At 57.1% G+C, this 16,448-nt stretch overlaps 1 protein-coding gene across 2 annotated transcripts in view; it reads right to left on the bottom strand.

The window, feature by feature from the left end:
• SCUBE1 (signal peptide, CUB domain and EGF like domain containing 1) overlaps window positions 1-16,448 on the bottom strand; it is a 134,084-nt gene that overhangs the window by 83,337 nt on the left and 34,299 nt on the right. For both annotated transcript variants that reach the window (XM_082352633.1, XM_082352634.1), the window contains exon 4: window positions 4,346-4,480. In XM_082352633.1, coding sequence (XP_082208759.1) covers window positions 4,346-4,480 — 135 coding nt within the window. The remainder of the gene's footprint in view (window positions 1-4,345; window positions 4,481-16,448) is intronic.

The following is a 16,448-nucleotide window of genomic DNA, read 5'->3' on the forward strand; positions in this document are numbered from 1 at the left end:
ATCAGCAACAGTCATGGCCCAGGATCAGTGCCAGTGAGAGAGCAATCCTCCACCAGGCCGGCCAGGAGACCATTCTCATTACTGTCTCTGCTGTTCAGACGACCACACTAGAGCCCCTAGGTCCCTCCCTCCAGAGTGGTTTTCTCAGCCCATTATTATAAGGTAACTCCTAGGATCCTTATTTAGCATTTAATCCCCTTTCTAGATGCAAAGCTTCACAGGGATCATGCCTGCTTTTGCCCATACGGGGATCCTGGGGACCAGCCAGCACCTGGCACATGAATGAATGGAACAGTGACCTGCCATCACACAGCTCGTCAGACCTTTTGGAGCTCCTTCTTCTCCCTAAATCAATTTTGCTCAGACTGAAAGAAAGAATTCTTCACTGGAAGGAAAGGGAAAAGTTCATCCAGGAGTCAACACCTTCTTGGAGCATAGATATGACATAAGTTTAAAAAAAAAAAAGCAGGCACGGGAGAGGGAGGGAGCTCGAACGTGCTAGCTGCTTGGTGGACCGTCTACTCTGGGACCGGGGAGGCCCCCTGGGCGCGTGACTATGATGCAGAAGCGGAGGCTGGGAGTGGCCTGGCCCGGCTGCTCCCAGGCTGTGGGGTGGAAGAGGGACTTGTGGCTTGCCGGACCAGAGGCTGAGTGGGAAGTGAGTGTGGGCTGTGATGGTGCCAGAACCAGCTCAAAGAAGTGCTGAGCAGAGACAGACAGGCCACAGCTCTCAACAGCTGTGGGTTCCCTCCCACCCAGAGCTGGGAGAGAGGAACAGCCTGTGTCCCCAAATCAAGCATGAGTTTTAAAGGCCTAAAGAAGCTGTCCATGTGAGTTGTCATTCCTAGGGTGGGCACTGCACTTGACCCCTTCAAAGCATTTCCCCTAATGGAGCCCTCACTTGCCTAGGAGGGATTGCTGGTCCCAACTTACAGACAAGGAGACCCAGAGAGGCAGGAGTAACGGTAGAGGCCGCGTGACCCGTGGAGGTGAGAATGGCTGAGAACCTAAAACCCCCAACCCCAGCCTGGCCAGATCCACACGCCTCCGGCCAGGGTTTGTGCCGTCGCCTGGGAGGTGGGGCCACTCAGAAGGGCTGAGCCCCGTGGCCTTGTTTCTCGGCCAGGAGCCTGGAGCAGACCCTGCTCATGTGTCTGGTCCCCTCTAATCAAACCCAGCTCAGGGGAGGCTCCAAGGGGCTGACAGGCATTAGGAAGAGTCAGGTGACATGAGGAATCTGATCTGGGGAACAGAGGCCACTTAGGTACAAAACAAGCTGGGTCTCAGCACCTTGAACACGCTCTTTTGAGCTCTAACAATCGTCACTGAAGTTAACACACAATCATGATGAGCAACTGTCATGACAACCAACAGAGGCTCAGGAGGGAGAAGCGTGTCCAGTCACCCAGGCCCGTCCCCACCCACAGGCACTACTGAGAGGTTGGCCAACGCCCTGTGCACGTGTCCTGTCCCCTTCGGACCTTCCACAGAGCCTTCGGGAACCCTGGAAATGCTGCCACTTGACCTTCAGCAGGTATCCAAGACGTTGTCTCCTGTTTTTTAGATTGATTCATTGCCCAGATTTAAAACTTAAGAGACTGACACAAAAGTCCTAATGAGAAAAGGGACTTCTTTAACCAATATGTCAGTTAATGTAGATTGGGGTTAGTCCCCCAAATCTGTATTCTGGTTACATCTAGATTCCTGGCTTCACCTATAAATCCAGATCTGGCCACCCAGGCCTTTGGGTGGGGTGAGGCACGTAGACTCCAGGCTCCACTGCACGATTAATTTGAGGCCCAGCCCCTGAAGCATCTGGTTTCCCTAGAAGTCCCCCCCCGCCCTTCCCCTCAGCATCATTTCCCCGCCTCTGCTTACCCAGCTTCCCATGGCTGCTCCCTGCACGAAATCCAAACTCCCGCCCACGTTCCACCAGCCTCAGGGTCTGGCCCCTGCCAAGCTCCCCTCACCCTGGGGTCACCGTGCCCACCATCCCGCCCTTCATTCTGCGTTTCCCGGGAGTCTGGTCCGTTCCCACCTCGGGGCCTTTACACACACCCCGCCTGGCCTCGCAGTGGTTCTCCCCCCCCTTGCTCCATTTCAGCTCACATGTGGCTTCCTCAAAGAGGCCTTCAGCGCCTGCCTATTTCTGTCTATTCCTCCACCCGGTTTCTTTCCTTACCAGCCTCATCATGCCACAGCTAGTGACCTGGGCTGGAATCCTGACTGCTATGTCCCTAAGGTATGACCTCGGGCAGGTCCCCTAACTTGACTGGGCTTAAGCTTCCTCACCTGTCGCGGGGTCATAATACCCCGGCCTCGCCAGGCTGCTGTGAGGGCCCAGCTCAGAGTAAGCGTGTGACCTCATAGCAGCCACTGTCGCTGTCCCCCCCCATCATCGTGCCCCCCACCGCCGGCTGATGCCGAGGTTTGCTTTGTAACATCCTTAGTACAACCAATGCTCACAGGCCAAACCAGGACCTGGTTCCAAACAGGACCAGGCCGCCGTCTTGCATCGTGCTGTTTCCCCCTTCCTGCTCACTCTCCTTTCAACTGGGGGCACAGCTTCACCTGGAGCCCTACTCGCGGGAAAGCTGCTCTTCAAGGGAACAGGGCACACACAGCCCGGCTGACAGGGGCTCCGGCCGTCCCGGCTTCGGGGACTTTACAGCTCGCTCAGAGCAGCCGCCGCCCGGTAAACCCCTCTCCTCGATGAAAGCAGGACTCCCGTCCCACCCCCAACACTCACTCTCTTCCTCATAAATCTGCTTTATATAAAACTCAGTGTGGAGCCAGGGTCCTCGCTTTGGGCAGCTCGACTCCACAGCCCCACAGCTGGGAGGTCTTCTACAGTGCCGTGGACGTCTGGACAACGCGCCTGGAGCAGGTGTCCAGGGACCTCGGAGCTCGGCCTTTCCGTCCTTCTGGGGACCCGGCAGGGATGGGGATTATCGGGCTGTCTTGTCTTTGAGGAAACTGCCTAAACAAACACTAAGAATTCTAAGGAGTCCAGCAGAGTAGTTCTGCTTAATTACCCTGGGTTTTGTACTTCTTAAATGTTTTTTTCTTTTCTATCTCAGGAACTGTTTTCAAATAAAGATCCTGCCCAGGGCCCCCAAGTCTCACCTCACAGCCTCTGTTAGCTTTAGTGCACGCCGGCACTTTACTCCCAGGATCTGGTCCTATCCTCCAAAGACCCTGCCGGGTCAACACCACGGCCCCATTTTGCAGATGAGGAAGTTGAGGTTCGGAGCTGCAGAGCCGCCTGAGGAAGGGCTCCCAGCTAGGGAGCGGCAGAGCTGGATTCACACCCTGTCGGACGCGGAGCCCAGCGCCTGCCCTTTTTATTCCCTGCCTTTCAGTGTGAACCATGCCACAGACCAGAGATGAGGCCCTACAGGGCCCCTCCAGCACCTCCTCCTTGTTAGGGTCAGCGATCGGCGAGGGCCTGAGGCTGGAACCATGGGGCTGCCTGGTCCTGCTTCCGCGTCTGCTCTCTGGAAGGCACAGCACAGCCAGGCCGCAGGAGGGCACAGCCGCTCTGCTGCAGCGCACAGCCCGCCTTGAGATTCTGGGCCGTGCCATTATCTTAACCAGGATGGGCCTCCACGCCTTCCAGAAGGGGGCTCGCTCTGCCTGGAGGCCACGTGGGTCCCGGCTTCTGGCCAGCTGTCCCATTTCACAGCCCTGCTGCTTTGGGCCCAAACTGACCACCACTGCCCTGACGCCAAGGACCTTCACTTGCTGGGCTCAGCTGGAGGCCAGGCTCTGTCCCAGCCTGGGGCTGTCCCCAGGCTCCCCAGGCACTCCAGTTGGCTGAAGTCTTCCCCCTCTGACCCTCTGCACTGCCCCGAGCCGGCCTGCCATCCCACCTGGCCTCGGAGAGCAGCCGGCTCCTGACCACAAGGACCCTCTGCTGGCTGGTGACCCAGTGAACACGCAAGAGACTGAGAAACGAGCCCTCGGCCCGGTCAGACCTCGAGCCCCCCCTCAGGGAAAGGGGACCGTCGGGAATGGGGCCCCACTCTTCCTAGCCACATCCAGCCCCCAGCCCAGAACGGAAAGTAGCTTCTCTGGACACATCTGCCCATCTGTGGCCCCATCTCGACCCCATATAAAAACACCAGAAACACCGACAGCCCTGCTGTAGGGGCAGAGGGCGGGAGCTGGGAGGTGTCCCTGCAGAACCGACACCAGAAGCACAAAACAGCCATTCGGGCCACCACCAAAGTTCCCTGCCTTGACCCTGAGGCCCCGAGAATCAAGATGCGGAGAGGGGGTTCCCAGCGGCCACCTGTTTCCACAGGGGAGGGGGCGTGACTGGGCAGCAGGAGCCAGTACTCACCATTGGAGCGGTGGATGCAGGTGTGCTGGTTATCGCTGAGGAAGAAGCCGCTGTGGCACTGACACTCGTAGCTGCCCATGGCATTGACACAGATCTGCTGGCAGCCACCGTTGTTGTCCTGACACTCGTCCACATCTGTGAGAGAAGGAAGAGAAGGGGGCAAGAGAGATCACACCTGGAGCTGGAAGTGAGGCGTGGTCACCTGGAAGGACGCGGATGCCATCAGTTCCCCTGGCTGCAGAGTGATACCATGGAGGTACCGCTTGGTGGTACCCCATGGTGGTACCCTCCAACAGTACTTCATGGAGTTACTCCACAGAGGTAGACACTCACAATGGCTGGAATGCTAGCTGGCCCTGGCTTTCCTGTGTGGCCACCACTACTCCAAGCATCTTACCTGCATTAACACCTTTAATGCTCACAGAAACCCTATACATCAGATCTAGGTCTGGGCCTATTTTACAGATGAGTAAACTGAGGTACAGAGAGGCCAAGTTACTCATCCAAGGTCCCACAGAGGCAGGATTCAAGCCTGGTGGTCCGCCTCCCAAACCTGGGCTCTCACTGATGTCACCTAACCCTCCCTCTCCAGGAAGACCTGCAACTAGCACCGTCTACCCCCGACTCGAAGAGCCTTGCCAACCAAATCCCACCGCCCCCTTTCTTCAATCACACCTCAGATGTGCAATCAGCAGCACAGACCCTGCAGCAAGGGGGAGGCTGGAAGCCAGGGCAGCCTGCTTTCTGCCTCGAAAATTGATTTCAAAAGCCCCGAGAAGGGGAGGTTTTTAAAAAGCCCTGACCTCTGGCTGCCAAGACTGCTACGGAAAGCTGCCGAGCGGTCTTTCCCACTCTCTGGGAGAGACAGACCTCAGGGCCGACACTCATTTTTGACCAGAGGCTGCTGGCACAAAGGGTGCTATTGGCTGAAAGGAGTCTTTATGAAGTTCTGGTCTTGAACAGAACAGCATGTTTCAATTACCCAAGTCATAACCCCCTACACTGTCAGCTTGTTTAATGAAAGAACGGCTTCTTAAACCTTAATGTGCCATGTCTGTATTGTCATTTTAATAGGCAAATATATGAAACCACAAAGGCAACGTGAGCTACTGGCTGCTTTGAGCCAATCCCACGACCCCCAACACACGGGCGTGCACACACACACACACACACACACATACTCACTAGCTTTGGCACTGAACTTTTTAAACAGTTCTTTTTAACACAGCCATCTTTTAGTACTGGCACCAAAAGGATGTGAAAAGGTACAGACTCAGGCAGACTGACCTGCACTGAACCGGGGGAGGACTCAGTGCTGGCGCTATGTCAGCTGGGTCCTACTTCGGCTCAGGGACAACGGACCACTTCCCCACCCATGAGACCACGCTGCTGCCTTTGAGGCTGACGGTGAGGCAGGTCATTATTCTCCCGCAAGCTCAAATGTCAGCCGTGTGGCAGCCAGGAGGGAGGGAGAGCTCTGAACTATAAAAGCCACCAACAATTAGAGCTAAAACGGTAAAGGTGGCTCTTGCTGAGAGGAGACTGACGGGGGGTTCCGGGGGAAGCTGGGAAGGATAGAGAGGGATTTTTCTGAAGACCTTTCCACACTCAATGAGTCTTACTGATGGCTCCCTAAAGGCCCAGTGCCAGGGTCACCTTTGCTGGGGGCGCCTCCCCTCCACACCCCAGCGGTGTCTGCCTCTGGGGGTCTGCCCCCGCCTGCACCAGACCATGAACAGCTCTGAGCCAGGCACTGGGTCCTGTTCATCCTATTAATAACAACATAAAGCTAACCTTCCAGGAGTGCTCATTGTGTGTCAGGCACGGGGCCTCACTCCACCCACACACTCAGTCCTTGGGGCAACACTGAGTGATCGGTTGTGTTACTGACTCCATTTTACAGATGAGGACGCTGAGGCACAGAAGGTGAAGTAACTTGGGCAAAGTCACAGAGCTGCTTGGAGCAAAGGCAGGAATCAAACCCGCTGTCCAGCTCCTGAGCGTGTGCCTTGGGAGCCCCTGCTAAGCTGGCCACACCAGCAAGTGCGTTCAGACTAAGGTGATGAAGAACCGGCTACTCCTGAAACGAACTCAAGCTGCGTGTCCCCTTGAAAGTATCTGCAAACACGAAGCTGGAGCCAGCCTGCATGAGTAACTAAGGAGAGTCCCAGCGTACCGGCTCAGCCCCGTTTCTGTCCCAATAACACCCGCCAGAGGCTCCGATGCCCACGTGCCGGCACACACGTGACGATGAGACTTTAACACGGGGAGCTGCTCCTGGGACTCAGTGCAGACCTCCTTTAAGTCACACTCTTTGAGGTTCTTCCCATGGTTCTCAGATTCTTTGCTCTGTACCTCGGCTTCCCCAGCCCTCGCAAAGGTTCAATTGGTAAAACAAACAACAGATACAGGTCCTCAAATACTGAATTCATAGTGTGGAAACACAGCTTCCACCCCATCGTCAGTGAACTCCCTGGTGCCACCCATCTGGCCTGGCCCACCCCGTCACCTCACTGGAAGCCAGGAACCAAAGGGCACTGACGTCACACGTCTACAAAGCCTCAGAGAGCTGGCAGGGTGGCTGGGCCTTGCCACTGTTTACACTAGCGGGGAACAATGACTCTCCAACACTGATGAATAATTTGAAACAAATGCGAAGCCATGTAAACATTCTTTTCCGCCCCCCCCAACCCCGCTCCCAAATGATAAAGCCCCAAGATTAAGCAGGAGGGAAGAGGGGGCTGCCCGCTCTGCACCCTTTTTCCACTGCGGCCCAAACACAGGCCTCCCCCAGGCTGGGCAGGAAATCACAGTCTCAGAATTCCTTTGGGTAGCCTGCAGTCATCACCAACTTCCCTAGAGACTGGCTGAAGGGCCTAAGGCCCGCCTCATACCCCTCACACCCCTGTGTCCCCAGCCCTCCAAATGGGACCCACGGTGAGGTCTGAATGGTACCAACGGAAGCCGTGGGGTCCTTGAGATGCCTGCCCGCCGGCCTAGGACAGACTGGGTTCCCCTGGAGGCCCGGAGCAGGCCCAGCAGGCGCTGTGGGAAACAATTCGCTCCTTGGCCCTCCTGACCGGGGCAAGCCCGGTGCACACTGCTCCTTGGTCCCCACGGACTTGGCACATTCTGTTATACGAGGTGCCCCCTGGCAAGGAGAGAGCCTACACCTGGGAGTCGGGCAACCTGAGTTCCGCCCCCGGCCTCTGGCCCGTGGCGGGTGCCCAGGTCTCGTCCACAGGAAGGACTCAGACGGTGTCCTCCAGGAAGCCCTCCTGGAGTGCTTGAGATACACGCGGTCCTCTTCCTTCTCTCCTGGGGAACTGACGGCTCCACGCACTGCTGGGCCCCTCTGTGGGAGCCCCCACCTCCTACATGAGTATCCACGTTGACTGGGTGGGGCTGGCAGCCTCGTTATCATAAACAATAGCCCTCACTGCTGGCCAGGGCCCGGCTGGGGAGCTCAGGCACTGTCTTAATACATCTGCACAACAGCCCCACCCAGGAAGCATTATCCTTATCAAGCCGATTCTCACATGAGAAGCTGAGAGGGGAAGAGACTTGCCCAGTGCTCTAGACCGGTGGAGGGGGATAGGAAGCCCAGTGAGTCCGGATCCAAAGCCCTTACTCTACTCTTCCATGACCTGGCTTCTCTCACTGAGGATGCTTCGAGCCCAATCGCAGAGGCGAGAGTAAGTTCCCTGGGCACCTGTGCTCACAATCCTCCCCCGGCCCACGTGCTCATGTCTCTAAAACCCAGGGCAAGAGCTCCCTCCTCTCCAAAGTCGTCCTGGTGGCGGGCAGAATGTGCTGACCCCTGGCTCCCAGACCAAGCAGACCTTTGTTCACAACTTTCTTCCTCTGCCCCGGACCTCGGGCTTGGCCATCCTGTCTCTGCTCCGGGCTGTTGTCAGCCCAGAGTCTCCTGCACGTCCCTGCGCCCAGCAGAGGGTCGGGCTGAGTGTGTGCTCAGGAGTGAGCAGGATAAACCGAAGGGCGCACGTGCGCTGCACACACCAGTGACAGGGAGCTCTACCATACAAGGCCAGTCCCCTGGAGCAGGGCGCCGTCGCGGTTCCTCCTGGGCAGGCCGAGGGGCTCATTCACGGCTCTCCATAGCCTGCCCACCTCTCCGGCTGCCCCACCGACACCCGCTGTTCTCTGAAAACCCCCCGTCAGTCACACATGCCCTCACGCGCACACGTGCGCCTCTTCCTGGGGCGCCCTCTCCCTCCTTGTCCAGACAGAAGCACTTCTTGCCTTTGAAATCCACTGGAAGCACTTTTGCGCACTCCCTCCGCAGACACTGGGCACCTGCTGTGTGCTCCACTCCCCGAAGTGAATACCACTGGTTAAGCCCCTGCTCGGCGAGCATCCGGCGTGTGGGAGCCGAGCATGGAGGCGGAGGCTTTGTGGAGGAAGTGATGGGAGCCGAGGGTGGAGAGATCTGTGACCTGAGGCTGGAGGGCGAGGAGTGAGAGTTGTGGAAGCAAAGTCTCGTGGAAGGTGCAGAGCGGGGCATAGGTGGGGAAGGGCCTGCGACTACTTGGGCAGGAGGGGAGTTCTGGAAGCTTTGTGGCCGGCACACCCCTCCTCAAGAAGATTCCACCAGGGCTCTCGCAAAGCCAGCCCTGTCTGGGCCCTCCTGGCCCCTGTTCCCACCGGTCCTGCTGGCAGAGGGGACAGTCCCTGGGGAAGACAACAAGCCAGAGTGTCACCAACCGCCGAGGCCTCGGGTGGAGGCCAAGCCTGTTTCTGATCCGCGATCCATGATCCCTGAGCGAGCTCCGAGCGGGACGGGACGGGGGAGCGCTCCACCTCTGAATCCTGCTGGCAGCTCGTGGTCCTTCGTCATTATTTATGACCACAGCTGAATGTTCCCAGAAGGCAGGGAGCTCCTCGGCACAGGGACTTGGCTACAGAGCGGAGCGGAGGCCCCGCGGGTTCTGGGGCGGACTCTAGGAGGCTCCTCTCGGGAAACCCTTCTAATGGGCAGCAGAAGAGCTGAAGGACAGAGTGTGGAGAAAGGACCCCAAAGGCTCCAGCGATGTGAGGGTCTGGCACAGAGCTCATCGTGGGCTGCCTGGTCCAGCCAGCTCACCCTCTGGGAAGGTCCCGGCCCGCAGCCTCCCCGGGAGAACGTTCTCCCTCCCACGTCTCCCACAGACGTGTCTTCAGCTGCATCCGGAACTGCTGGAGCCCCCGCTCTTCTGGGTCGGGGTGTGGGTGGCAGGCCAGGGTGCTGGCAGGGGGAGGAAGCTGAATGGCAGCCAGTCCCTGCCTTGGGGGCCCCAGCTGGTGGCGCTGAGGACACCCTCTGAAACAGATTGTCCCGTGCAGTCTGGGGTAAAGACATATGGCCTGGGCTCCTCGGAGGCCGCTCCCCAGCCCGAGGCCCCACGCCGGGCGCACAGTGAGGACACGGAAGGTGGGAGGGAGGGAGGGAGGGGGACAAGGGCGCCCAGGAGGGCCAAAGAGGGGCCTCGTTCTGGCTCTGCCCGCCCCCATCCCAGCCACCCTGGCCCGAGAAGCCCCCTCCCTCCGGGGGCTTGCCCCACACCCAAGTAGTCACCAAGCCTGGTGACTCTCCCTCTTCACCCTGCCCGTCTGTCCTGCCTCTACTCCCAGGGCACAGCCTTCCCTTGGGCCTCAGCCTCTCCCTACAGGTGTCCACACGCTCCTCCTGGATCGCCCGGCCTCTCGTCTCTCCCTCGCAATCCCAGGGCCCACTGTGACGACTCTAGTCGGAACAAGACACAGCACCCCGGCACCAAAGATCAAGTCCAAACAAGGGGTCTGGGGTCAGGTGTCCCCGCCTCACTCTGCCCTGCATGAGCACAGGTATGGGCGCCGGGGTCGGGAGAGACAGACCTCAGCTGTGATTTCTGCCCACTTCTGTTCAGTGTGCCCACCACTCACGGGGAGAAGGCCGCCTCCACTCCCGCCAGCTGCTGAAGGGTCCTATCTGGGATGGGCCCGTGTGTGGTGACGGAAGCGGTTGTTTTCCAGCAAGAAGGCATTCCAGAGCTGGCACCAACGGGCTGCAGGTTGACCTGCTTCTGAAAGTCCTCTGCAGGCAGGTCTGTGGTTTGCCCAGGAGGTTTGCTTCTTGGCCCAAGGTGCCGGTGTTTGTTTTTATTAATAGCCGACTGTCTGTCCTATTTTGGACCCAGAATCCAGGTTTGCAGCTATTTATAATAACTAAAAATTACTGCTGGATCCAGCTTTGGTTGCTTTGTGCTTCCCATGAACGCCTCACAATTTGAAACAGAGACTCTATGTTCTGCCTGAACCCCACCCATGTTCTCCTGGCTGCCAAGAGCCTACTGTGTGTCAGGCCCTGTGCCCGGGCCCAGCACCCCAGCTCCCAACAAGGGTCCGGGAACAGAGGCACTGGCCCATCTCAGAAACCAAACTCAACCTCCAACCCTGAGAACGCCCTCCTGGTCCCCGAGGGCTGAGGCCCCATCCCTCCCCCTTCTGAGGCTCCTTTCAGAAGGGAGGCTTAGGCAGAAAGTCCTCTTGGCTATCGAGCGGCTCTTGCAAAATTGCATTTGATGAGTTAAGTGTAAATAAATGAGAACCAGATGGATTAGATTTCGGGTAAAATACACATGGGTCTTAGAGCTTTGGGGCCTGGGTTCTGCCAGATCCAGGACACTCCCCGAGCTGTCAGAGGTGCTGGCACAGCAGGCAGGAGGTGTGACTTGAGTCTCCTGGGACCCGCCTACCTCCTGGTCTGGGCATCAGCTGGGGCCTTCTCTGGGGCTCCTGGCTCCCCAGAGCAGGTCGGCTGTGTGTGGGAGACACAGGGCCTCCCGTTGTAGCCCTGCTCTGACGCCGAGCCCCTTGGGTTGGGCCTGAGTCCAAGCTCAGCGCTGGGAGATGAGGCACATGACTGGTGGGGTCAGCTTTCCAGACCAGCAAGCCCATTGCTCACACCCAGACCCAAGGAGCCAGCCCAGGGCAGGCCAGAGCTCTGTTGAGGCTGCTGGCCTTCAGGGTCTGGTCACTGCATTCCTCATCTGGGCCTCACCTTCAATCCCAGCTGCTGCCTGTGGTCTCCCAGTGATGGCTGAGCAGCAGTGAACATCTAAGGACCAGGAGTTTGCTGCCTAACTCCAGCTGATGACCGCTCCACCTTATAATAATCTACATGGTGTCCCCCTGTGACCACTACCTATGGGTCCTGGTTCTTGGCCCCCAGGTCACACCAGCTGGGGTACAAGATTCAGTAAGTAACTTGCTGTGTCACCTTCGGCATGGTGCTCAACCATTTTGGGCCTTGGTTTCCTTCTCTATAAAACAGGGATAACAGTATCTGGAGTTGTTTGGGGAATTAAGAAAATAATGGAGGTAAAGCACTTAGCACAGTGTCTGGCTCACACAGGCCACCAATACACGTTAACAACTGTTGAACAAAGCCAGCACAAGTGCTCCAGGGGTCACAGGAGGGAACACCCTCTGGGGGATGGCAAAGTCCCCCCCAAGTTGGAAAACCAACAACAAAGCGCATCCGAAGGGAGTGCTCAGTCCTTTTTTTTTTTTTTTTGAATTTTATTTTGTTTATTTATTTTTATAGCAGGTCAGTCTTGCCTCGGCCTTCCGGTCTCCCAGTGGAGCAGCCTCAGCTCCTGGAATTGCTCCCTCCTGACGTAGGTTCTTGCCTGCTCACCGCCTGAGTCGCCCTTCTTGGGGGAACAGGCCTATCAGCTGCTTAACAGTGGAGAGATGCCTATTCAAATCTTCTGCCCACTTTTAAACTGGGTTGTTTGCCTTTTTACTGTTGAGTTGTAAGAGTTCTATATAAGATATATAATCCTTGATACTAGACCCTTATCGGATCACTTTTTCCGATTTCATGGACAATCCCTCCTTTAAAGGAGCCTTGGGCGGCACCAGGCCCCAGGAGATCAGTGCACCTATGGGGGCCACATCCATAAGGCCTGGGCTCCTCTTGGGCTCCGTTCATGGAAGAAGTCACCCTGTCCCATGGCTTTTCCAACCACTTAACGTGCCAACACTGCCCAAACCTCTAGGCCTGCCTGCTCCACCATCCTCCAGACTCAGAGATCAGCGCCTGTATGTACCTGGATGTCCAACAGGCAGGACAAACCGAACACGGCCCATGGCGAACTCCTAACTCCACTTCCCACAACAAAAAACGGAGGAGAACAAAGCACAGCCCGGTCCCACCCTCAGCCTTCTCCACCTCAGCAAACGGCAGCCCAACCCACAGTCGCTTCAGCCAAAACCCCTGGTAGTCATCCGGTACGTCCACGCACTGGTGTCTGCTTTGTGCCTGTTCCTCTGTCTCCCCGGAGGATACAGAGTCTTTGAGAACAGGGGCATCTTGCGTGAGGCTGCATCTCAGGGTGTTAAACAGTGCACGGGGCACATGATCCACGTCTGCGGACCGAGTGACTGACTGAGAACTGGTGGGGAGAGGCAGCTCTGGCCCCGAGGCCCTGGCTGCAGGCCTGTCCCATCAGGGATGGGCTGTGTGGCCCTGGAGGGGCTGCCCAGTGAGGCAGCTCTAGATGAGTGACGGGAGTGAGTGCTGGCTGGTGGGTCCTCGGGGCGCAGAGTGAGGGCTGGTGGGAGAAGAGCTGTGCTCAGGTGCCTGCCTGCCTCGGCCTCGCCCGGCAGTAAAGCCCCATCGTGGCGGAGAGCACAGCCCTGCCTGTGGGCAGCTTGTGGCGGGATCAGGATGGAGCGGGAGCAGATGCCCTCAAACGCTGCCAGCCCGTGAGTTTTGGTGCTCAGTGAACGAACGGAGCCACGTGGGGCTCTTGGTAGGTCAGCACAGCCCAAAGTGTCTTCCTGCTTTGTGGGTGCTTTCACCAGTATGAGGACCAAAGTCTTCAGCTGAAGAAAAGCCGTTCTGACTGGGTAGTGCTTCAGGAGCGGGTGGAGGGGGTAGGGGTTTGAAGACAGCGGAATGCCCTGCTGAATGACACTTCATTGCCCTTTGTCTATGCCACCTATGGCAAGACCAGCTCTTCCTTTAATCTCTCTAGCATGGGCAGGAGAGGAGGCTGCAGGAGACGGAAGGGAAGCCCCGCTCCTGGAGCCCCTGCTCTGTGCAGGCACTCTCGTTACAGTGTCCCATTTGGCCTCAGCCCGGGGCAGTAGCAGCGGTGTTATAACCAGGAGTGCCAAGCAGTGAGCGGCCTGCCCCCGGTCACCAATGCGCGGTGACAGAGCCAGCATGGGAACTGGACGCTTCTGTCCACCCGCCCTCGGGCCCTCACAGTGCAGCTGTGAACGTGATCCTGGTTGGACATCTACGGGAGGCGCTGGAGTTTTTAGAAATTTCTTTTGATGGGGATAAGAATGGAGGACTGGAAAGAGGGAAGGGGACAAAAGCCAATCAACCAACCAAACCCTGGAACCAAAGCAAGAAGCTCTGAGAAAAGAAGGGGAAATGCTCTGACAGGGTTCTTAGTGAACATCCTCAGAAACGAAACAGGCCCAGCTGGCTGTGATTACCTCCGCGGGCCTGTGGATGGGGCAGGCAGGGGGGGTCCCACTGCCTTGGGAAGAACGCCACAGAATCAGGATGGGCCCAGGAGCTCCCCATGCCGCCCTGATGGACACAGGTCCTCTGGCCGGTCCACCACGCCTGACTCTGGCCAGGTCAAATGCCTTGCTTCCAGCATAAATTTCTCACCACTGGTACTGCCTGGAATTCTGAATACCTTCAAGCATCAAATCTTCCCAATTAAACTCAGCATTTTCTTCCACCTTCCAAAGCTGTTGAGTATAAAATCTGGGCCTTTCCACTTATCAGGCTACTGTGGGTGCTTCCTGGAAGCCTGGTCCCGTCCTCCTTCCCGCCAGGGGCCTCCACTAGTGGCTCTGGGAGTTCTCTGTGAGTGGGAGGGCTCCCGCCCCAGCCTGCGATGGCTCCTTCACTTGGCTGTCTGCGAGGCGGCCTCTTCCGTCCCACGCTCAGCAGCCCCTCATTGCCAGGCACTGGGTGGGTCACGCAGCCACAACAAGACTGCGAAATGATCTTATGCCAATAGAGTTGACACGTTTAAGAAAGTAGCAGGCAGAGGGGCTGGAAGAGGGCAGAGGTGGAGGCTGACGTGGGCACCAGGGAGCTTCGTGGAAAAGGCAGCACCGGGCTTGGCTAAAGCCCCGGAAGGACCCCGTGTGCCTCCCCGTGGCTAGCCCCACCCTACCCCGCCCCTTTCCAGCCCAGGTTGTGGCAGGACCTTTTCATAGCATTCCTACCCTCGAGAACTCAGCATGGGTCCCTATCACTTGTCCAATAAGACTTTTATTATTCCAAAATTTGAATTTACAAGGAATTTTGAAAAACAGCGGAAGAAAAAAGATCAACAAATTTACACTCTAGCCACAACCCCAATCATGAGCATCTATTTTATTTCGGCCTTTTTTCACGTGCTGAGTTTCTGCTAGTAACAAATCACTCTGTACGTGACCGTCCCACCCTTCTTCACTGAAACCTGAGTTAGTGCCCTTGTCACGCTGGGGCTCAGTCCTGGCCACCCTTCTCACCTGCCGCTGTCCAGGCCGTAAGGGAACCCCCTCCCACCTCGCTGCGCTGTCTCTCTTCCACCCCATTAGTAAACTCCCCTGTGAGGGACACGTCTGGGTAGCTGTAGCCCTTTTTATTTTAGGGATTCTTCCTCCAGATGGATTCCCAGAAGTGGGATCCCGGGGCAAAGACCACAAGCTTTTTTACTTCTCATCATTCCCCGTTAGACCCCTGTGACTCTGCACACGGTTTGCTGATTTCCCGCCCTAGAGCGTATCTGCACGAACAGTCGTCTCATCTGAAGTCATCTTTCTTATGCCCACGTCTTCCCCGAGAGAACTGGGATTAGCCACATGTGTTTGTCCATTCATGCACTCACTCAACAAGGCAGGGAATAGGCAGTGAGCATGAGGTCAAGGCCTGCCCTCAGGGAGCTGCCCGACCAGGGGGAGAGAAGTGGTAAGACCAGGTAAGACCAGGGATCGGGAGCCAAACTGAGAGGCAGGAGAGCCTCTCCCTAAACTGCATGAGGACCAGCGCAGGGAGAGGTGTGTTTGGGCATGGGGTGCCTGTCGGGTGTGTGTGTGTGTGTGTGTGTATGCACACGCCTGCACGGGTTTGGTGAAGCTGGAGTAGCAGGTAGGGCCCTGGTGGCTGTCGAAGGAGGGGCTAGGAACCAGGCTTGCATCTGACGTGCCCAAGATGCAGCCAAAGGTGATTCCCCTGCCACTCCTACATTTGCAGGTTTAAATCTCCAGATCTCAGACTCGGAGAGCAATCGGCACGCGTGGCTCTGCTGACAGGCCACCATTTCACACACCACTGTCCACTCCTGCGCCCACTCTCCTACCTGACCGAGGCTTTTCACCTCTAGGCTTTGCACCTGCTGTTCCCTGCTGCCCTCACCCCACCTCTGCCCCCACCTGGTGACCTTTCACCTATTGCTGGCAGGGTGAGATGGCCCCATCCCTCCCCCCTCTCACCCCAGTACTCGGTGTAGTGTTAATTACACCCAGGATGCCACTCTGGGAGTACTTCTGCACAGAGCCCAGAACTCCCTGAGAGTGCCAGTCACGTCTAAATAACCTCTGGCCCCCCTGACCTGGCAGATACGGGCACTCAGGGGCTCAGCTGCTGACCCAGAGGTTACAAATCATTTCTCCCAACCAGACGGCCACAGCAGCAACAGCGGCTCTCACTCAGCGCCCACAGGCCGCCAGGCCCACCACATCCTGGACTCCGATTCCAGTCCCACATCTCAGCTACGTGATGACACACCAAGAGTGAAAAACGTCTTCTGGGGCGGGGGGAAGCAGCGTACACACATCAGTGCACAATCATAACCATATATAGTCAGTTCTACACACAGATGATATCGGACAAGAACATTAGGACATGAAAGCTGTTGACCTGTTGCGGTGGCGAGCTAATGGGGGAATTATTTTCTGTCTTTTCTATTGATTTCTCTGAGTGTTTCTGTATAATTATTACACTTGTGGAAGACGGATAAGTAAACAGACCTTTTCAGCTCTGCGTGATGAGCACCCTGACTCTGGTCGGCCCAAGGGCCGGAGCCCGAGAAGCCAGCTG

The sequence above is a fragment of the Balaenoptera borealis genome (assembly GCF_965194805.1).
Source record: "Balaenoptera borealis genome assembly, chromosome: 13".
In the NCBI taxonomy this organism is placed as follows: domain Eukaryota; kingdom Metazoa; phylum Chordata; class Mammalia; order Artiodactyla; family Balaenopteridae; genus Balaenoptera; species Balaenoptera borealis.